Source organism: Typopeltis vanoorti, chromosome 21 (assembly GCF_054136105.1).
Source record: "Typopeltis vanoorti isolate ZY-2024b chromosome 21, IOZ_Tvanoo_1.0, whole genome shotgun sequence".
Lineage (NCBI taxonomy): Eukaryota > Metazoa > Arthropoda > Arachnida > Uropygi > Thelyphonidae > Typopeltis > Typopeltis vanoorti.
The window spans coordinates 77,077,116-77,101,208 of record NC_143569.1 but is presented as its reverse complement, the minus strand read 5'-3'; the positions used below and the strand labels follow the sequence as shown (position 1 = coordinate 77,101,208).

Here is a 24,093-nt window from a genome sequence, read left to right as displayed (position 1 = left end):
TGATGAGTATTACTACTAAAAGGAAAACAGGATATAGTCAAGAAGACTTTATGTATGTTACATTGATTGATGAAAAGGATCCTGAAAATGAAGTACAGAACCTTGTAACTTCTGGAAAAGAGCCTTAACAGAAAGAGAAAAAGACTATGAACATTTTTTTTGTGATTGTGAAGGAAAAAGTGTTTAGTCTTAAGAGTAAGTTTATATTTTTAAATAAGGCCTTGGATCCATATAATCTGTAGTTATAGTTATGTATTATTACTAGAAGTGTATATATATTGTTTTAGTTTTATTAAATGTGTTTATTTTGTACTTGGTATTGAGTCAATGATTAGTTGGATTCTGAAAGAGTGAGTTAAAGTCATTGCACCAATTGGAGTGAACTCTTTGTGCAAATATAATAACATATAGGGACACTCGGAGTCAAAATAAAAATAATTGTTAGTAAAAGAGATTTATATAATAAATCACCTCATAAGTATAATTATTAACAAAGGCACAGCCAGTAGACAAAAAAGTTAATATACTATAGAGGGAATATAAATATATATAAAAAATTATAAAAAATACCAATTAAAAATAACAACATCATCTGCACAGAGTAAAGAGCTGAGATTAACATCTCCAATTTTCATATCAGCTTTAATACCACTTTCCTTCATAATGTGATCCATATAGATAATGAATAACAGAGGGAATAATGTATGTCCTTGTCTGACACCAGATTTTACAAAAAAAACATCTTCCTGTACTTCCTTGAATACTAACTGCTGACTTACAACTCAAATAAAGACTAAGTATTGTTGATATAATGCTCCATTGACACCATATAACTGTAGAACTTTGAACAGCTTCTCTTTTGGCACACTGTCATATGCCTTTTTTCAGCTCTACAAAACTTAAATACAGATCTTTGTTTTGTTCCCATGATTTCTCAAATATTTGTCATAACGTGAAAATTTGATCCTGACAGCCTCTATTTGGCCCGAATCCAGCTTGTTCTTCACCAGGCTTCCTTTCCACAATTGCTCTCAATCATTTCTCAAGTATACTTGAATAAATACTTGGAATGACCAAGGGTGTTGCTAGTGAATGTGGCGGTCGTGTTGAGTTATGACAGAAAACGTGTTTTTAAATTAAAGTATAGTATAGCTTTTTGTCTCAAATTGTGCTGCAGTTGTGCTTCGGTTGGATACAAGTGTCCTTCAGTGATGTTATTGTCTGAAACTCTGTTGTATATATTGTATTTTCGCTACTGTTTCACTACTTCAGCATCTAAAGATGGCGTCCAACAAGAGACGTATGTCAGTGGCTCGGAGGACTTCCATACAAAAGTCTGCCTCTGCGCTGTATTTTTCGCAATGGATGCATTATGGAAACTGCTACATGTATGCGCTGAAGAATGTGAAGGATCTGTGGACTGTTTGGCTAAATGAGAAGAACAAAAATGTCGACATATGTGAGAAGTGTCACGATAGGCTGGAGCAATTAGGAATGGAAGTAGATGTCAGGACCGTAGCAGAAGAACTTTGGCAGGAGTTCATGAAAATGAAAAGTGACCTGCAAGAGGAATTGGAAGTGCTCAGTAAGGAGGTTCTGGAAATTAAAACTGAGTTAAATGTGCTGAATAGAGCAATTAGGACTATGGAGATTACTTTAGCTGAAGTAACTAGAACAGGATTAAGTATGGGAGAGTCTTTGGTGATTGATGAAGTAATAAATAGTATGGGAGTGATTGGGAGTCAACAGAATGAAAGCACAAGAGGTCTAGAAGAAATGAGATGTCATGAGAATGAGGAGGGTAAGTAAAAGAGCAATGAGTAATGAAACTAGGAGAGTCATGCTGAATAGCATAGAAAATGAGGCTGTGAGTGATGCTTGCTTGAACTTGAATGAAGTTATGAGTGGTAAAATATATGGTGATTCTATGATTAAGGGTATGGAGAGCGGTATGCCTGAGAAGTGCTTGGCTGGTGGAACAACAGAGAGAGTGGCTTTAGCAATAAAGAGAGGGCATGATGCAGAAAAGATGATAGTTATGGTGGGTACAAATGACCTGAGTGATAGTATAAATTGGGTAGCAAAAGATTTAAGAACATTGTTAGATATCATGAAGAAGAAAAGTGACAGTGGGAGGATAGTGTGTGTGTGTGTGTGTGTGTGCGCGCGCGCGCACGCTGCCTCGTTTTGACAATTATGAGTTAAGTAGATGAGCGATGATAATGAATGATATGATTGCAAGAATGTGCAAAAAAAGAGGTCGGGAATTTGTTGATGTCTGGAGTGTGTTTGAAGGCAAAAGATAGCTGTATGCAAGAGATGGGTTGCATCTGAACATGGAAGGTCATAAGTGATTTAAGAAGTTGCTGTTTTCTGAACAAGTTGAAGTAATTGGGCAGGGAAACTAAAATTGAAAAGATTGAGTGTAAGATGGGGAAACTTAAGCAGTGATTATATATTTGTTGATCCTTATTCGCAGAATAGAGTGGATAAAAATCAGCAAGGGACTACTGAAATTAGTGCCGGTCTGGTTGGCCGAGTGGTTAGCGTATCCGCTCTCCAGCCAAAAGGCTGCAGGTTCGAATCCCACTGTGGGTATGGATGTTGTGATTGTCTGTGAAAGTACTAGTGGTGGTAGTTGGCAGTAGATGGCATTGGTGTTAGATGATGAAGGTTGGTGGAGTAGTGAGACGAAAAGCCGTAGAGTAGATGCCCTCCCTCGATGAGTCTTTGGACTCCCTGGAGGTGTGATGTAATAATAATAATGTATATCAGCTCTAAAGCTGGTACAAGAACTAAAGGGAATCTGCAATTTTTATATGCCAATGCAAGAAGCATTCAAAATAAGAGGGAAGAATTTTTGGCATTAGTCAGTGCAATCTCACCAAAGGGTGTAGGCATTAGTGCAACTTGAATGTCAGCAGAAGATGTGGTCACTGGAATTGAATGTGATGGGGTACAGTATTTTCAGGGAGGAGAGAGAAGATAGAACAGGGGGGAGGAGTACTGTTAATGATAGCTGATGAGTTGCAGCCAAAGAAAGTAGTATATCAAGATGATAGACATGTGAATGATAGTTCATTTGAGGCAGTCTGATGTGAAATAGTGACCAATGCAACCAAATATATAGTTGGTTGCTGCATCAGCAAATTAGTGCAATGAGTGCAGGGTTAGTGATTATTATGGGGGATTTTAATTATGATGATATCAATTGGAAGGAGGAAATATCACGTGGCAAAAAGGAAATGGAATTCGTACATCTAAGAGATAATTACCTGAAACAGCACATAACTGAAGGGACACATGGTGTGAGAGCGTTGGACCTGGTCATTGGTTGAGAGGATATATGCATAAGAAAAGTGTCCTCGTTACCTCGCACTAGTGAGAGCGATTATGTGGTATTGACTTGGGAGGTTGCAAAATATGTGGATTTCTCTTTTAAGAAAGGGGTACATACAGAACTACTGGTTAAGCAATTATAACAAGCAGTGAGCTTGCAGCCATCCCATGGCAGAACATATTGCACGGGAAAGATGTTAGCAGTGCATGGGATAAAATCAGCAGGTATCTGAGGAAGGCAATATCAGATTGTGTCCCCATGGTCAGGAAGACAAACAAGGTAGGCATTAGATGGATGAGTAGTAATATCAAGCTTGATCTGCAAAATAATAAAATGTTATGGAGAATTTACAAGGTGAAAGGCAATCAGAACACCCATGAGCAGTACAAGGCTCAAGCTAGGAAGGTTACCAGCATAGTAAGAAAAGCTAAATCAGATTATGAGAAGACCTTAGCCAAGGAGATCAAGGATAATCCCAAAGAGTTCTTCAGCTATGTGGCAAGTAAAAGGAAGAATGACTTTGGAAGGATAACTTTAGTGGGTGCTGATGGTATTGAGGTGACAAATTCAGAGAGAATAGTAGAGTTACTGAGAGATCACTTTTCAAAAGTCTATCACCCAAGTGAGGATATCTCTGTACCTGTAGCAAAAATTAATGTGAGAATGGAAGTTAAGAAATCAGAGGTACTTAGTATATTGCAAAATTTAAATGCAAACACTGCTGTAGGTTTAGATGGAATATCAGCTCAGATGTTGCGTGAATGTGCAAAGGAATTGTTAATGCCTCTTACTTGGTTATTTAACTTAAGTTTGAACTCTGGTATGGTCCCTAGGGAGTGGAAGGAAGGCAAAGTAGTTCCTCTGCATGATGACTCTAAAACTGCGGTAATTAATTACAGGTCAATCACCATCTCGGGAGTGCTGGTAAAAGTTGGAAAAGTTGGTTAAAGACAAAATTCAAGAATGGTAGATCAGGATATGATACTCTATAGGGGCCAACATGGTTTTGTTAAAGGTCGATCCTGCCTTAGCAATTTATTAATTTTTTTATAACAGAATGACATCTGAGTTGGACAAAGGAAACAGCTACAAAGTGGTACTTCTGGATTTTGCTAAGGCTTTTGACAGGATACCCCATGGAATACTGTGGTGCAAATTGGAGCAGATGGGGATGGATACTAAACTGGTGATATGGATAGGAGAATGGCTCAGGGTGAGATAGCAGAAGGTGGTGTATGGAGGAGCAGAGTCCACGATGAGGCAGATGACCAGTGGTGTGCCTCAGGGCTCTGTGCTTGAGCCATTGTTGTTTAATTTGTACATAAATGATATAGGAAATGGCTTAAAGGGAGATATTCAGTTATTTGCTGATGATGCAAAATTGGGTAATGCAATAAAAAATCAAGTTGATGTTGAGAGTTTGCAGGATGATTTAAATTACATACATACATACATCTTCAAGGCCCACCTTTCCTAATTGGGTTGTGGGGGCAACAGCTGCAAGAGGAACTTCCAATGGTCACGATCCTCTACCACCAAGCTCAGGTGTTCTGGTGGGATTCCCAAACGTGTCCACCCAAGGTTTTGGATATAATCTATCCAGCGACTCCTTGGCCTCCCACCCTCTGGCTTGGCAAAGAGGGCCTGCTGAGGGAGCCTCTCTTGTGGCATTCTGACCAGGTGCCCGTACCACCGTAACTGTGATCTCTCAACACGGAGAAGCAGTGGTTGAGTATTGAGGATTTCCCGAATTGCAGAGCTTCCGACTCTATCGAGTCTTGTTAGCCCTGCAACCCCTCAAAGGAACCTCATTTCAGCCGCTTGGATTCGTGTCCGCATTCTTTCGGTCATTACCCAACTCTCATGACCATAGGTGAGGATGGGGACATAGACTGTATTGAAGACAGCCAGCTTTGCCTTCTGGCTTAACTCCCGTTTCAATACTACCGAACGGCCAAGCTCCTGCAATATCGAGCTTGCTAAGCCAATTCGAGTATCTAGCTCTACGTCCCATTTTCCATCATTCGTGAATATGGACCCAAGGTATTTAAACTTCTTTACCTACCTCATTGGGACTCCACTTACATGTAGAGTGCACTGGGATGGTTGTCTTGAGACCACAATGTTTCAGTTTTGGCCACACTGATCTTCATTCCGGCATCTGCACAAACAGCTACAAACCTATCCGGGGTCTGCTGAAGTTCATCTGTGGAAGAGCTAAGTAGAACTAGGTCATCTGCAAAAAGCAGACGTCCAATGCTACATCTTCCAATTCTGACACACTCACTGCCTCGGAAGTGCCTATCAATCCAGTCCATAAATATTATGAAAAGGAGGGGGTGACAGAACACACCCTTGGCGGAGGCCAAGGGAGACTGTGAAAGGTTCAGACTTTGTGCTGTTTACCTGATACAAACTCCGGGCATTCATACAGGGACTTGATGGCAGCTAATAGTTGGCCATCCACTCCATACTCCTGTATTGCCAAAGCTTATCCCAAGGAACGCAGTCATATGCCTTCTCCAAGTCCACAAAACATGTGTAGACATTCTTGGCATATTCCCAAGATTTCTGAAAGACTTGCCTTAAAGTGAATATTTGGTTGTGCTTCTACCAGGACAAAAGCCACATTGTTCTTCCTGGAACTTTGACTCAACTATGCTCCTGCACCGTCTTTCCAAGCACCTAGCATACACTTTCCCAGGCAGGCTGAGCAGAGAGATGCCACGATAGTTACTGCAATCTTTCTGGTCTCCCTTCTTAAAGACTGGTATTATTATGCATGTCTGCAATTGCTTTGGTGCTCGCCCAGATATCCAAGCAGTCTGACACACTCGAGTCAGCCAGAGAACACTGTCTCGATTTAAGGCTTTTAGCATTTCGGGCCGAATCTCACAATCGTCAGCAGCCTGGCCTGATTTTAGCGATTTTATTGCTAAATGGACCTCTTCTGCTGTGAGACTAGTCACTGCTACGATCTGCACCTCTTAGATGTCCACAACCGCTGGGCCACCCGGGTTAAGAAGGCTCTCAAAGTATTCCCTCCATCTGTGGAGGATATCCTTCTTGGTTGTTAATTGCCCTTGCTGTGCACGATTTCCTCCCTCAAAGGCAGCAGATGGTCTGCCAGAATACTTTGTTTGCATTTGCATAGGATGAGTTTAATCTTTCTCCAAAGGATTTACAAGCCTTCTGCTTTGCTGTCTTTACTGCCTCAGCAGCAGCTTTTTGTGCCACAGCATACCACAAACGCATCTCAGGTGACCTGACCTTAAGCCATGTTAGGTAGGACTCCTTTTTTACCAGGACAGTTTTTTGGACTTCTTGGTTCCACCAAGGTGTCCTTTCCTCACTGCCTGTTGCCACACCGAGCCACTTTTTGCCACAGCATGAGAGTGCAGAGGCAGTGACAGCCGTTCTGAACAGCTTCAACTCATCCTCAACATCTGCAGTATGCTTGGGAATCTCTTTGAACCTGGAGGAAATGTCATCTGCAAAACTTTTCCTCACAGCCTCATTTTCCAATGCCTCCCATTTCACGTGGTATAGCTGCTTAGGCCTAATGGTAGCATCTGGTTTCTGAAGCCGTAGAGTGCACACAACAAGGTGGTGGTCAGTTGACAGTTCTGCCCCTCTTTTCACGCAAACGTCCAACACTGAGGAAAATAGGTCTGCTGAGACTAGAAAGAAGTCAATCAGAGACCTTTGTTCTAGTGTATCCCTGTACCAGGAATACTTATGGACTTCTCGGTGCTGGATGAAGGTATTCATTATGGACAAGCTGTTAGTACAGCAGAAGTCCAATAATTTCAATCCGTTTGCATTAAGGTCAGGGGCGCCGCTCCTCCCAACCACACCCCTCCATGTCTGGTCATCTGTTCCAACACATGCATTGAAGTCACCCATTAGCAGGACTGATTCCATGTCTGCCACCCTGTCAAAAGCAGCATCCACTTTCTCTAGGAAGGCAGAGTATTCTGACTCCAGATTAGGTGCATAGGCTTGCACCACAGCCAAATCATGGTTTTTCATCTGAAGCCTTAACACACATACCCGTTCCCCCAGTGGGATCCCCTCAGCAACAGTCTGACAGCTGTGGGCTTGTGAGTATCCCCATACCCGCCTGAGTAGACATCGTCGGGCTGACACCAGAGTAGTAGAGCTTCCACAGCTTATCCAGGTCGACAGTTCCAGAGCCTCTCCTCTTGGTCGAAGAAAGCCCGACTAAGTCTAGCCAGTAACGCTTGGCTTCCTCAACCAGTTCCAACTCCTTCCCTGTCAGAGAGAAGATGTTTCAGTTGCCTAAAGCCATAGTCTGGTGCCGTTATCGTTGCCATTTCCATCCTTTTGCAGAACCATTTCTTTGTGCTTTCCCTAAACACCTCCCCAAACGGGCCCATTGATGGAGTTTCCTCTAGAAAGTGCTGAGGAGTGGTGTCTAAGGGAGACTGTAACATATTTTTCGAACGGGTCCCTCTGCCTAAAACTCGAACGAGTAACTTGGTAACCCGTGCAACGGATGATGCAGTATTAACATTTTTTGATGGCCTGATCATGTTATGGATGATTTAAATAAGCTAGCAAAAGGTAACAAATGCCAGTTCACGTGGAAAAGTGTAAAGTTGTGCATTTTGGGATTAAAAGATTACCAGCTGTGTACTACTTTGATGGAATGGTACTCCAGGAGATTGATGAGGCTAGGGACTTAGGGGTGTTGGTAGATAGGGAGATGAAGTTCAGGGAACACATTGGGTGTCCAAGATTGTACATAGAATTACTTGGTTATTGAGGAACACACTAACATCCAGAGATAAAGAGGTTATTATTCCCCTTTAGAAAGCGTTGATAATTCCACATTTGGTTTACTGTGCTCAGGTCTGGACCTGGATTCCTTGGAGATGAGGAGGCTGTGGAGAGGGTTCAGAGGAGAGTGACTAAGTTGGTGAGTGATGTAAAAAATGCTCCCTACATTGATAGATTGAGAGCTTGTGGATTGCAGAGGTTGGTTGATAGCAGAGAAGAGGGGATATGATAAACATTTAAATCACTAAAAGATTTTTATAAGGTTGATGCAGGTGAAATGTTTCAGCTATGTGATAGTGATGGAAGAACAAGAGGTCATCCCTGGAAATTAAGGAAAAGTGTGATTAACAAAGGTGTGAGAACGAGGTTTTTCGCCTGGAGGGGGTGAATGAATGGAATGCATTGCCTGACTCAGTTGTGAGTTCTTGGTCTGTAAATGAATTCAAGAAGAGATATGATAGATATTATTTTGATAGTTTGGGTCTCCAGCGATGAGTCTACTGACTCCATGGAGATACCCATAATAATAAAATCTTACCAAGGAACACTCATTAGGGAAATACCTCTGAATTCTCACATTCAGTTTTATTTCCCTCTTTATACATTGGTACTATGAGAGATCTACTCAATCATCTGGAATTCGTCCCTCTGAACTATGCAGCCACTGTAAGACTTTTATACCTTCATACTTTAGGATTTCTGGTTGAATATTATCTACTGCTGCCTTTCCACATTTCAGGCTTTTGATGGCATTTTCTACTTCAAGTATATATATATATATATATATATATATATTCCTGATTGCATGTGTGTTTTACTACTGCGTTGTCATCACTGCTTGTTTCATTTAGCAATTTTTCGAAGTAATTACTAAAGATATCAAGGAATCTTTTTCACCAATTTTCATGTCACCTTAATCATCTCTAATTCATTTTATAGTACTCTTTTCTCCATTTCTAAGCTTTTTTCAACAGCCTCCAGAATATTTTGCCACCTTCTTGATATTTATTTTCTATGTTCTTACCGAAGTCTTCTCATGATTTTTGTTCAGCTAGTTTTAAACAGTGTTTAGCTTTCTTACATTTGTCTTGGTATTCTCCAAGAGCACAAGCTGACTTATTTGCCAGGAATTTTTGATATGCTTTCTTCTTTTCTTTCACTGTCTCTTTAACTTCTTGTGTCCACCATGGAGTTCTGATTTTTCTATTCTTGTAGGCAATCTCACCATACGCCTCTCTGGCTGAATCAATGTTTTCTTCAGGATTTGCTACTGCCTCTCCAAGGTTTGATACCTGTTTTCAAATTCTTTCATTTTTTCTTCAATAAAGTTTGTGTATTTTAGTCTACAGTTTACATCTGAGACTTGCTCAACTTTTATTCACTTTAAAAAACAACTTTCTTCAGGATATGAAATATGCATCTAACAAATTAGTGATTCATATGAGGGCAGGGGGATTCTGGAAAATTCTTTATTCACCAAAGCAACTGATATAACCACAAGAAAGAACATACTAATAGCAAATTTATGAAGGTAACTTATGTTCTTTATATTCTTATATCCTTGTATGTTCTTCCTTGTGGTTATATCAGTTGCTTTAATATTGTTTTTGTTCTAGGCATTTATCAGAACTTTCCAGACCCCCTGCACATTTATTCAACTAGCTCACCACCATACCAGGTTCTACTTATTGTGTTATTTATTCCCACATTTAATATCTTCATTTAAAATTGTGAATAAATGGCTGAAATGTTTTTTTTTTTGTTCTACATTATTCTAGTTCTGATTCCAAAATTATTGTAAAGAGATTGTTAGTTAATAATTCATAAGTTCAGAACTAGAATTATGTGGTGTACCATATGCGTACCAAATTGTATGTGAATAATATGTTTATTATTTAGTAGATGAATTGTGTGTAATGGTGAATTATATGCCTAAAGTGTGAATGTTGTGCATGTGATTTAGATCATTCCTTTTAGTATTGCTTTACCAGAGGTAGAATGCTAACCTCGTATAGTATCTAATTTATTGTAATCCTTTTAGCCATATAATGAAAATGTTTTCCTATGTAAGCCTGTGTGTGATCTAAGCATGAGACTGACTTTACCAATAATTAAACTTCGGATCTATGTGTAAGGGGAATATGCAAACAGTTTTAGAGTTAATAGGCCATGACTGCAAAGTTATGATATCTATAGTTTCCTAATTTATTTTACAAATTTGGTGACACTTAATTTCTGGGAAACTTCCTTAGGACAAGAAATTTCTGTCCTTAGGCTCTGGCTAGCGCAGCAAATCAAACAACTTAGTCTGAGTCTGAAAAGGAGAACGGCCCCCAGAGAACTAGTTCATAGATAATCTTAGAAGCCACTAGAGTGATAATAACAGAAAGTAATGACATAACAACTTCAATATCAAAACCTGTGCTGAAGAACCAACATTCACACCTTTTCATAAGCATTTATTTAATTGAACTTGGATGATGTAGGTTAGTGAGTGTATCTGCCAGTAGATGTGGCCTTTCTAGAGAGAGAAAGAATCTTAACTCCCAAGTTTTTGAAATAAAACATAAGGATTTCTCTTTCATAGTCCTGGTGAATTTTTTTTTTATTATTATTATTCCATGACACCTCCAAGGACTTGTCAAGGGAAGGCACTCCATCCCACACAATGCCATATATTGCTCAACAGGAAATTTATTTTTTAAGAGTTGAAGAGTATTGTCTAATAATATACTGGTAAACACTGAACTGACATCAGAACTTGCCATTAAATCATCTTTAATCAGTTTAATGTTCTTAATTTTGGAATAAAGTTCAAATATAGAAAGGATAGCTAGCATAAAGGGGAGATAGAGAGAGAGAGAGAGAAAAAAAAGGAAAAAACTGCTGTTTTTTGTTGAAAATCTAATGAATACCAGATATGTAGATATGATCAAAGAAACTTTGAAGAAAAGAACCAAGCTAATATTTATAGATAAGTATGCAATTTCATTTCAGAACATTAGTCATTATAACATGATCCAACATAAGCATGCATAAATTCCCATGGGGAGAACATGCAAGAAATAAGTATTGTTGATAATATTATTGATAGTGAATGCTTCACACTAGTTCATGATATAAGGAATATGATATCTTCCTTAAAGTTAGCAGTTAGAATTAAAGGATGTATAAGAAGATGGTTTGATGTGAAATCAGTGTGTGCATTCTTTCCTCACAATTCATCTACTAAATAATAAGCATATTATTCACATACAATTTGGTACGCATATGGTACACGACATTATTCTAGTTCTGAACTTATGAATTATTAACTAACAATCCCTTTACAATAATTTTGGAATCATACAATACTTGGGTTCTCAGACTACTAGTCAAATAAGGTTAGAGAGTCCCTGAACATGTATTATTATTAAAGTTCTCCTCCTTTCAGCCAGGCTCTTATTTCTTTCCTTTCACAAATCTTATCATTATAAAGCAAGAAAAGTCACATTACTTTACCACTCTGCAGTGCTGATGTTGAGACCCTTTCGTCCATCCTTTGTTGTGGGATATCACTGCTGCTGTAAACTGCTAACACGTACAGGTCACGTACTCGTTTCGAAATGGCCACTCTTTCTTGCTGGACATTTGCTTATCACGTAGGTCGCTATCGCTTAGCTCGAATTTCTTCAAAGGGGATCCTTTGCTGTCTTTCATCGGCACAGTTTCACCAATGGCCCACGTTGGGATCTGCCGTCGTATTGTGCATAGCCTTGCTGGACTTGCCTTAGTCAGCCACGGGAGAGTTGATACTGGTCATCGCCATCCGCATCGCTGGTCAGCACGAGGGAAACCGGAACAGGAAAACAAAAAACGGGGCATACCCGACCTGCATAACCATATTTATCCCACTTTTTAGTGCCCTCTTTCCATGCTGGAATCTTATTCACTGGAGACTCCCTATTCGTCCCGATGAGGTGATGTCACTCCGCCGCCTTACGGTGTCTGCTCCTTTCAGGGAACGCGTGCCCCGTTCGCCTTCTATGAATACTCTAGCTTCGGGCGTTATGTCACCGATGGTGGTTAGCCCACAACCTTTGGACTTTTGTTGGCAGTACATTTACTTTCTTGCATAGGACATTATACACAATCCAAACATTTCACTTTAATAGCATCGTTCAGATAACAGATTCAATCTCAGACTTATTATCTCGTTTTCTATGTTAAACATGACATGTTTTCTGATAAAATTGGTTTGATTGCTAGGAGCACAAGTATGTTCTTATTCAGTATTGTGCTTCCTATTGAATCTTGTATGAGTGACTCTTTTGTTGAAAGAGTCCCCCATTCAAGATCTTACACTAACTAGTTCAATTAAATAAACACTTGCGAAAAGGTGTGAATGTTGGTTCTTCAACACAGGTTTTGATATTGAAGGATACCAAGAGTACTGGAAGAAAGAAATCTGGTGTCTAGACTGATCAATACCATGATATCAGATGTTTCTTGCAAAACATTCAAGAGCATAGAGTGGTGTGTTTTGTATATAACAGTGACTTGTGCAACCATTAGGAATGAAAGGTTGGGTTTAGAAGATAAAAAAAGTTATCAAATGTGTACAATGCAGAGGACAAGGAAATCTACAACTGGCTAACTATTAAAGGGAAGCACTGTTGTTTAAGAGATACTAGTACCATGAGATGTAATTTCTTGAATTAACAGGAAAAAACACAAGGGATATTTCAGACTGGATTACTTCCATGGATTACACGATTACTGGGAATACGTCTAACATTACCGTGTACGGGGTAGCTGACACACCAACAAGAGCCTCACATAGTGTTGGTGAGAAATCTTCTATGTGGTTAGCAAAATGTGATAAGTATATAGCTACTGTAAATATCAGATCTCTATACAAAGCAGGAAAACTCCAAATTCTACAAGAGAATCTGAAAAGGATAAAGTGGGATATCATAGGAATCTCAGAAACTTACTGGACAGGAGAAGGAGTTGCAATTCTGATAAAACAAAATCTTACTGCAAGTATAACAGATATCAAGCCTATCTCATCCAAAATAATAGAAATTAGACTAAAAGCCAAAAAAAGGACCACTCATAAAGGTTATTCAGATTTATGCACCGGATGCAAGTCACAATGAAGAAGACATCGAACTATTCTATAATGATCTCCAAAAAGAAATAGATAATATTGATAGAAAATAAATATCTTATTCATAATCTGAGATTTCAATGCTAAGATTGGTACGTTCAGAGAAGAGCTAAAAGATGTGATGGGGAAATTTGGAATTGGAACCGAAAATGAAATGGGAGAAACTATGCTCAATTTCTGCAAAGAAAACAACCTTGTCATCTCAAACACAATGTTTTACCATAGACCTAGTTTTAAATACACCTGGACCTCACTAGATAGAGAAATACAAAATTGTATAGATCATATCCTAATTAGAAATAAATGGAAAACCTCAATCAAAAATGTAAGAACACTCAAAAGCCTAGAGCTGGATACAGACCATGAGCTCCTCTCTACAACAATACGGATAAAATTCAGAGTCAACTATAAAAGAAATAGAATTGATAAACTCCACATGGAAAAGTTAAAAGTAACCAAATAAGATTAGACTACATTAAAAAAATTGAAGAAATAAATAGGACTCAAACAGATGAAACCGAAAACCTTTGGAAAACAGGAAAAAAAAATTAATTAACTCGGCAAGGGAAACTTTAGGAATTTATAAGAGACCCAATAATAAATGGATAACATCTGAAATTTTAGAAAAATGTGAAGCAAAAAGAAAACTAAAAACAAAAATAAACAGACAAACCTCAGAAGAAAACAAGAAGAAATACAAACAACTCGAAAATGAAATTGATAAACTCTGCAGACAGGCTAAAGAAAACTGGCTAAACAAAAAAGAAGAAAAATGCAATGAGGCATATAAACACCATATAAAAACATTATAAAAGGCATATAAACACATTACATAACACAAAGAAATTACAAAAAACTTTTCACCACTACCTCTAACAATGATCAACGATCAGGGCGAGGAAACAGGAAATCCAAATGCGATAAAAGAAATATGGATGGAACATTACCAAGAAACCTTTAAGAATGAAAGCAATAACTACTTAATAATAAAGCCCCACACTAACTCAAGACATGATGCCTTAATGATCCTTCCATTGGAAGTGGAGAATGCTCTAAAGCAAATGAAATCTGACAAAGCACCAGGGAAAGACCAAATTCCATCAGAACTCTGGAAAGAAGGAAAGCAAACAACTTTAAAATTCCTTACTACACTTTTCAACAAAATCATTAAATCAGGAGAAATACCAGAAGATTGGAGAACAGGAATTATCATACCAATTTACAAGAAAGGTGATAAGAAAAATTGTAAAAATTATAGACCAATCACATTACTCAGCCATGCTTACAAAATAAAGAGCACATATGAGATCATTCTCAGTGAAGAACAGGCAAGCAGGCTCCACATTGGATCAGATCTTCATAATACAAAGACCAGCAGAATTATACTGGGAACATAACAAAAATATCTATTACTATTTTATAGATTTTAAACAGGCATTCGACTCAATAAACAGAGTAACTTTAATAAGAATATTAAAACAGAAACAAATCGATGAAGATACCCTAGACTTCTTAGAAAAATATTATAGCCTCATGGAAGCAATAATTAAATTCAACAGTATAACAACAGATAAAATAAACATCAGTAAAGGAGTAGCCCAAGGATGTCCATTTCCCCATCCTTTTTAACATCTACCTAGAGGAAATAGTCAACCAAGCCTTGAAAGGAGGAAAAAGGGGTCAACCTAAATTGTTATAATCTTAATAACATAAAATATTAACAACAAAAGAATTAAAGGACAACCTAAATAAAATAAAAAATGGCAAATCAGCAGGAGAAGATGGGATAAACTCTGAACTGCATAAATTTGCTAGAAAAAAATTTCAAAGATAACTAAAATTTTTAAATAAAATATATACAAATGGACAAATACCAATAGAATGGAATACAAGCATAGTAATATCTATATTTAAAAAAGGGGATAAAACAAAACCTGCTAACTACAGAGGTATTAGTTTATTGAATACATGCTACAAAATATATAGCAGAATACTTAATGAAAAACTAAAAATATACAGTGAAAAAATATTATTAGAATGTCAAAATGGATTTAGAAAAGTTCACTCTACAATGGATGCAGCTTTCTGTTTAAAACTACTTATAGAAAAAATAAGAGAATTTAATTTATTATTACCACCCCAAGACTTCATGGAGTCAAAGACTCATCTGGGAGGTCCTTTTATCACACACATAGCTCATCATACCATGTTTTAAACACATTCAAACTCTTTGCAGACACCACATTCTCAGGCAAGGCATTCCAATCATTCACAACATTGCACGAAAAAAACCTGCCTCTCACTCCCCTACTCACACCCTCTTTATACAGTTTCCAGGGATAACCTCTGGTTCTCCCCTGATCTCCCACTATTCTCTGTAAAACTTCTCCAACATTGATCCTATAACAATCCCTTACCAACTTGTAGGTCTCTATCATATCTCCCCTCTTCCTCCTGTCCACCAGACTCTGCAAATTACATCTTCTCAATCTTTCCTCATACTCGACATTCCAGAGGTCAGAAACTATCTTAGTCATTGCCTCTGGACCCTTTCCAACATCTCTTCATCCTTCTGAAAACCCAGTGACCAAATCTGGGCACAATAGTCCATATGTGGCCTAATCAAAGTCTTATACAATGGAACAAGAATCTCCCTATTTCTACACATCAGTGTCCTCTGCATCATTCCCAGAAGCCTTTGTGTTGTCTTCACAATTTTGGCGATGTGTCCCCTAAATTTTAGATCCTTATCCACTATCACCCCCTAGATCTCTTATTTCCTCTACCTCCAACAATATATTCTCACCAAGCATAAATTCTGCATCCCATCATGGTTTTCCAAATTTTAAAACCTTACATTTTGCAACATTGAACTCACATCCCCATTTTCGTGCCCAATCACTCAATCTATTCAAGTCTTCCTGTAAGGCCACAACATCTTCACTACACTTCATGGTTCGTCCCAACTTTGCATCATCTGCAAACAACTGAATATCTCCATCCAAATCTTCACCTATATCATTAATATACAAGTTAAACAGCAATGGACCTAAAACAGACCCCTGAGGCACTCCACTAGTGACTTTCCTTTTCCTGGATATTGCTCCCCCATACATAACTTGTTGATACCTATCAGATAGCCAGTCTCCAATACAATGCACCAATCTAATATCCAACCCCATCTGCTCTAGTTTGACTGTCAACCTATCATGAAGTACTCTATCAAAAGCATTTGCGAAATCCAAGTATATTACAGTGTATCCTTTTCTTCTGTCCAAGGAAGCAGTCACTTTATTGTAATAAGTAACATGATCTCCCTTTAGTAAATCCATGCTGTCCATCAAAGATAATAATACTATTGTTATCAACCCAACTCTGGATCCTAATTCTCACAAGCTTCTCCAACAACTTAACCACAACACCTAACACACAGATAGGCCTATAGTTTGATGCTTGAGTTCGATTACCTCCTTTATGAAGTGGCACAATCTTGCCCTCCTTCCACTCCTTAGGAACTTAACAAAGTGCAAGACTCATTAAAAAAATATGTCAAGGCAGATGTCAACTCCCTGGCACATTCCTTCAGAATACGTGGTGATATATTATCAAGTCCCACAGCTTTATTAACATCTAGTTTACTCAACTCCCCATACACCTCTTGCTCGCCTGCAGTCAGTCTCTCCTCCCCATCATCAACTGCTCTCAATCCCTCCATGAAGTCACATTCACAAGATTGAAAGATCTTTATGAACTGCTCATTAAGTATCTCCACCACACATTCTGCATTAGTTGTCTTTATACCATTTTCTCCAATCAATGTCATCCTTCCATAATTATTCTTTCTTTTGCTGGCTACATATCGAAAGAACTCCTTAGGAATCTTTTTGGTTTCATTAGCCAACTGCTGTTCATACCTCTCTTTGGCTACCCTCACCAACCAAGTCACCCTCCTTGCTTGGTCTTTGTAGACCTCATGGAATTGGTTACTTCCACTTCTCTTATGCTGCCTCCATAATGCCCTTTTCCTCTGTATCGCATGTTTAATTTCTTTATTCATCCATCTCACACCCACCTTATTTAACCTTCTCACCCATGGAATATATTTATAGATTACGAAAAAGCATTTGACAAAGTAAAAAGATATATATACCGTTTGATATATTACAAAGAATAAATATACCTAATATTTTATTTACTACATGCAATATTGAATATATACAAAGATAATGAAATAAAAATAAATGAAAAGTCTGAAAAACAATCTATAAACCAAGGATGCCCTCTATCTCCAACACTTTTCAATATTTACATTAATGAAATATTAATACAGTGGAACACCTTAAACAATCAAAGTATAGAAGTTTCCCAGAATAGCAAAATAAATACACTATTATTTGCAGATGATCAGGTAATAATATCAGATAAGGAAGACAATTTACAAAGAGCAATAAATAATTTAAACATTATAGTAGAACAGTTTGGAATGAAAATTTCCATAGATAAAACTAAAACAATGGCATTTTGTGGACAAACTCCAGTTAGAAGTAAAATAGTTATTAATAATAAAATAATAGAACAGATAAATACTTTCAGTTATCTTGGATGTGAAATATCATATGTAGGAGAAAAAGACATAAAATTAAATACTTCAAAATTTTTACAGATTTTATCAGTAGGCCTGATAAATAGAACACTCAACCAAATATAGTAACAAAAAGAAACACGCTTGAAAATATACAATACATTATTATATTATTATATGGCAGGGAAACATTGAAACAAGCCCACATTATTATATGGCAGTGAAATTTGAGCAACAAACAAACACGATAAAGAACTGAAATGAGATTTATGAGAAGAACTGCAAAATACACATTATTAGATCAAAAAAGAACGAAGACATTTTAAAAGAACTAAAAACAAATTCTAGAAGAAAAACTAAACAATTATAAACAAAAATGGATTGAACATGTAAACTGAATGGTCAACTTCCGACATCCAAAACAAATACTAAAATATAAGACAACTTGAAAGAGAAGGCAGGGTGCACCTCAAAAAAGATATCAGATGGATAAGGAGACTGGAACAGACCAATTTCGGGTATAGATGTGGTCTATACCCGTAATCAGTATTATGATGATGACATAAAATATGCAGATGACATTTTAATAATAGTGGACACAAAAGAAAAGATGGTGAACCTAATACCCAAACTAAACTATACAGCATGATCATAAATACAAAGAAAACAAAAATCTTGATAATTGGAAAACAAGAAGAAAAAGTAAACTTCTCCTTGAATGGATCAACAATTAAACAAGTAAAACAATTCAACTATTTAGGAACAGTAATAACAGAACACATAGATACCATGACCACTATTAAACATAGAATATCGACTGCATGGTCATCATTTAATAAGCTAAGAAAAATCTGGCTAGCTGAGGAATTGGATAAGTACCAGATCGACATAATAGGGGTGACTGAAACAAAAAAAAAAGACAAAAACTGGTGAGATCTTTCTGAGCAATAAATACAAAATGTTATATTCAGGAAATGACAATCAAGGAAAAGAAGCAGTAGCCATAGTATTCAATACAAAATACGAAGCTAATCTTCTTGAATGGCAGTCAGTCTAAAGTAGAGTAATGTGGGCAAATATGAGAATGGGGAACTGGACAATGAGACTTATTTGTGCCTATAGTCCCAAGGAAGTTTCTACTAAGATAGAAGTGGAGGAATTTTTTGAGGCTTTAGAGAAAGCAACTGACACAATGAAAAAGGAAAAGTTGGTCCTTGTTGGGGATCTAAATAGCAGAGTACGAAATGATTGTGAGACATACAAATATATTTGGGGAAAATTTGGAGAAAAGAGCAAAGCTAATAATAATGGCAACTATCTGTTGGATTTCTCCTCTGGACATTGACTGGTTATTACTAACACAATGTTCCAACATAAAAATGTGCACAAATTCACATGGAGAGGCAAGGAATAAGAAAAGTCTCATTGACTATGTTATTGTTGATAGTGATGTTTTCTCCCTGGTGAAGGACACCAGAGTGTACAGAGGATTTGAAATTGGAAGTGATCACCATTTAGTCTTGAGCAGGATAAAATTGAATTTCGTATTGAAAAGAATAACATGTAAGAAAGTTTTAAAGCGAATAAAAGCTGAGCAGCTCTTTGATGTGAACTGTAGACTAAAATACACAAAGATTATTGAAGAACAAATGAAAGAATTTGAGAACAGGAACCAAACTTTAGAGATTCAGTGGCAAGCCTTGAAGAAAACCTTGATTGATTCAGCTAGAGAGGCATGTGGTGAAGTTGTCTGCAAGTACAAAAAAATCAGAACTCCCTGGTGGACACAGGAAGTTAAAGAGGCAGTGAAGGAAAAGAAGAAAGCATATCAAAAATCCTGTCAAATAAGTCAGCTTGTGCTCTTAGAGAATACAGAGACAAATGTAAGAAACTGAAACTGTGTAAAACTAGCTAAACAAAAGTCAAGGGAGGACTTTGGCAAGAATATAGAAAATAAATATCAAGAAGGCGGCAAAATATTCTGGAGATTGTTGAAGAAGCTTAGGAATGGAGGAAAGAGTGCTGCAAAAGGAGTTAGAGATGATAAAGGTGACATGAAAACAGGAGAAAAAGATATCCTTGAAGTATGGAGTAATTACTTTGAAAAACTGCTAAATGAAACAAGCAGTGATGACAGCACAGTAATAAAAAACACTGACCAGGCATGCAGTCAGGAATACATATCCATACTTGAAGTAGTAAAAGCCATCAAAGGCTTGAAATATGGAAAGGCAGCAGGAGTAGATGATATTCGACCAGAAATACTGAAGTATGGTGGTATAAGAGTCTTACAGTGGCTGCACTGCATAGTTCAGAAAGCCTGGACAAAGGGACAAATTCCTGATGATTGGAGTAGAGCTCTCATTCTACCCATATATAAAAAGGGAAAAACTGAATGTGAGAATTACAGAGGTATTTCCCTACTGAGTGTTCCTGGCAAGATCTATGCAAGTATACTTGAGAAACGGTCGAGAAGAACTGTGGAAGAAAAGCTTGGTGAAGAACAAGCTGGATTCAGGCCAAATAGAGCTGTCAGGATCAGATCTTCACTTTATGACAAATAGTCGAGAAAGCATGGGAATATAACAGAGATCTGTATTTAAGTTTTGTCGATTTGGAAAAGGCATATGACAAGGTGCCAAGAGAGAAGCTATTCAATACGCTACAGTTATATGGTGTCAATGGGGCATTATATCAAGCAATACTTAGTCTTAATTTGTGTTGTAAGTCAGCAGTTACAATTCAAGGAAGTACAGGAAGATGGTGTAATGTTAAATCTGGTGTGAGACAAGGATGTACATTATTCCCTCTGTTATTCATTATCTATATGGATCACATTATGAAGGAAAGTGGTATTAAACCTGATATCAAAATTGGAGATGTTAATGTCAGCTCTTTGCTTTCTGCGGATGATGTTATACTTCTAAATAAATCCGCTACAAGTCTGCAAGATTCTCTGACTAAACTGAATAGCTGTTGTAATAGATATGGTATGAAGGTCAGCAATAAAAAGACAAAGACAATGAAAATAGGCAGAATCGTTGAAAATGTCAACTGTGTTGTAAATGGAGAACCTGTGGAACAAGTAAAACATTTCAGCTACTTAGGCATGATTTTTAGTGAAGATGGTAAATTAAATATAGAAATAGACAACAGAATCAGCAAAGCTGGTATGGTGGGAAGTCAATTGAATAAATTCATATGGAATAAGAGAGAAATTAGTCGGAACTCTAAATTAGCTGTATACAAGACAGTGTTCAAACCAGTTTTAACTTATGGATCTGAAAGCTGGGTCAGAAGTAAAACACTTGACCAAAGACCAGAGACCGCAGATATGAGAGTCCTGAGAAAGATTAAAGGCATGAACAGATGGCATCAATGGCAATATCATATTAAAAACGAGGATATTAGGAAAGAACTTGACATTGTCAACATACAGGAATGCGTTAGCAGAGCTAATCTCAGGTAGTATGGTCAATTAAACAGAATGGGTGAAGAAAGATTAGCAAAACAAGTGTTCTCTGCCAGGTTGGCAGCAAAACGACCCAGAGGGAGACCAAGATATAGGTGGATTGATACAATACAAAGTGCCTTAGACGATAGAAATATACGATCTGATAATGTTGGAGTCTTGACAAGTAACAGACTGATTTGGAGGAAAATTGTAGATAGGAAGTTAGTAATGATGTAATTTTTTTCATGTAGTACTATCATATCTTGTACACCCCTCGAGGGTACATGGCAGGAATTTGATGATGATGAGAAAAATCCGGAAAAATAATAAAATCTCCAAACCTCTAAAAATAAAATTATAATGCCCACTGTGCTTTATGCTTCAGAAACTTAGACACTCAAGAAGACAGAGATACGAAAACTGGAGGCTTTTGAGATGAAATGTCTCAGAAAAATAAATAAAACAAAATGGACAGAAAAGAAAACAAATGAAATTGTAAGGCAAGATCTAAAATATACAGACTCATTAATAGAAAAGATCAAAAGAAGACAACTTCAATGGTACGGACATGTCAAGAGAATACCATCAAAAAAAGGCTACCCAACCTCATTCTATATGCAAGATTAGAAGAAAAAAGAAAAAAAAAAGGAAGACCAAGAACTAAATGGATAACATCTATAAAGGTGAACTCTGGAATACAAACATATAGAGCTCTTCAGGCATGCAAGAAACTGAGACTCCTATAGGTTGTTATGGAAACACGGAAGACTCAACTTGTTCCCGACAGTAGAGACTGTTATCGAGATAGTTTATCTCTGGCACTGGGAAGCAGATTTTTTCTCTTGGAAAGTTGGTTTTTTTTCCCCCCGTGTACTAAAGAAAATCGACCGTAATTTCAGACTGAATATTACAGGCCATCTTCAGTGGCAACAACAGTTCATTACAAAATAGAACACAAACAATAGATGATATTTTTAAAGACAGACATGAAGATAAGCTTCAATGCATTTCACATAGCACCATTCGTCACTCAAACAACATGAAATTTATCAGAATGAAAGAACTTCAAAGTGACATTGCCTTCTTTAAAAGATAAGCACTGCCCATGGTCTACCAGATTCCATGCTACAATTTCTTTTTTGTTTTGGTCAAACTAACAGATCACTTTACTAGAAAACAAAAGAGAGAGAGAGAGAGAGAGAGATCTTGTTTAGTCATAACCCAGGCTTTTTCCCCACTAACCACAGAAAGAAACAGAACCAGATGAAAAAAATCTTCATACAGGACAATCAATATTCAGAAATACTTGTGTGGACGTGTAAAACAAATCTAATTGGGACAGGAATGATGCCCACATTGTGTATTTGATAATTCATCAGAAGTCAACATGCCTAACACAAAAATCTTAATCCACAAACCTTAAAAAGTTCTTTATTTCTTCATGGACACTGCAGTATGTCTTTCCCATATTCAGATTAATGATGTTAGTTTCTTTGTAATAATTTATCCCATTTAACTAAATGAATTTACTGCTGAGGGAATATGCAGCTTATGAAATAGTCATTACTAAATTTTGTATTATATTTTATCCATTATTCTCACTGGTTATTTACTTCTGTATATGCTTCCAATGATTCATCTCTCTCTCTCTCTCTCATGGCAGTTTGGATACAATGGGGGGATCTAGATGAATGCTTTGAAAACAAAGCTTGCTTTTTACAGAGACCTTTTGCAGCAATATTTGCATCTAAAGGGATGCAAGCAACAAATGATAAGTAAGAATTGTATTAATTCAATATATGAATTAGCTGGTAAATAAATGTTCTTTGAAAAATTAACTGAATTAAATGTTCTTTTCTTTCATATATATTGATTTATGTACATTTATGGTATTACATATGCAACAGTTGAATAAGAATTTTACCTTTTTTATTTTTTTTTATTTTGCAAAAAACAAATTCAAAATTTAACCTAAAAAAAAAAAAAGAAGCTTTACTTGCCATTAAAACAAAGACGGCGAAGCATGAAACCATCTATTTTTTCCATTTGGAGTACATCTTGCAACTCCTGTAGCCTACAGAACATAATCGATTTTAACAAAAAAAATCCATATATTTATAATTTAAAACATGAATGGTTATTTTTTTCTATATCTAATAAATTAATAACTTTCTAATTATGATTTTGTTGCTGAAAGAGTTTGGTATAGACTTTGTTATGGCAGATTTATGCATCCAAACAGAAATTCAACACATAGTAATCATTAGAATAAAAAAAAAAAATTTTTAAAAATCAAATTAAATCAAGGAAAATATGTCAATGGATAACATGAAAACAATTTATTATTTATGTGACCTACCTTTATTATTATATTGCTTAATTTATTGGAGTGTTCTAGACAGACACAGTTGAACAAACTATTATTTTACTCTTCCTCCAGGTATCATTAGTCCATCATATGTGGCAATTAGTATAAAGTTATGAGTTACCCAAATCCTATTGAGTGTTTAAACCAAATGCTATAAAGTTGTGAATGAAACCAGTTTTATATTTTTGAAGAGTTAACTAGACCATCCAAAGGGAAACAATTCCAAGAGTACTTGGAATTGAAACTCAGTGTTAGGTTTCAAAATATAAGCAGCAAGTGACCCATTACTGGTTAACTGGCTATTGATCAGTTTCATAACTGATACAGTGGGTGTCTACTTACTGCAACACTACTCACCATTACATCTGTATTACCATGATTTTTCTTTTGGAAT

The 24,093-nt window shown here is 36.9% G+C and overlaps 1 protein-coding gene across 1 annotated transcript in view; it reads right to left on the bottom strand.

Moving 5' to 3' along the window:
• Positions 1 to 24,093, bottom strand: part of LOC150095001 (TBC1 domain family member 13) — a 247,989-nt gene that overhangs the window by 207,705 nt on the left and 16,191 nt on the right. Inside the window, exon 2 of the mRNA XM_090411093.1 lies at positions 23,332 to 23,405. Within this exon, the coding sequence (XP_090267219.1) occupies positions 23,332 to 23,405 (74 nt within the window). The remainder of the gene's footprint in view (positions 1 to 23,331; positions 23,406 to 24,093) is intronic.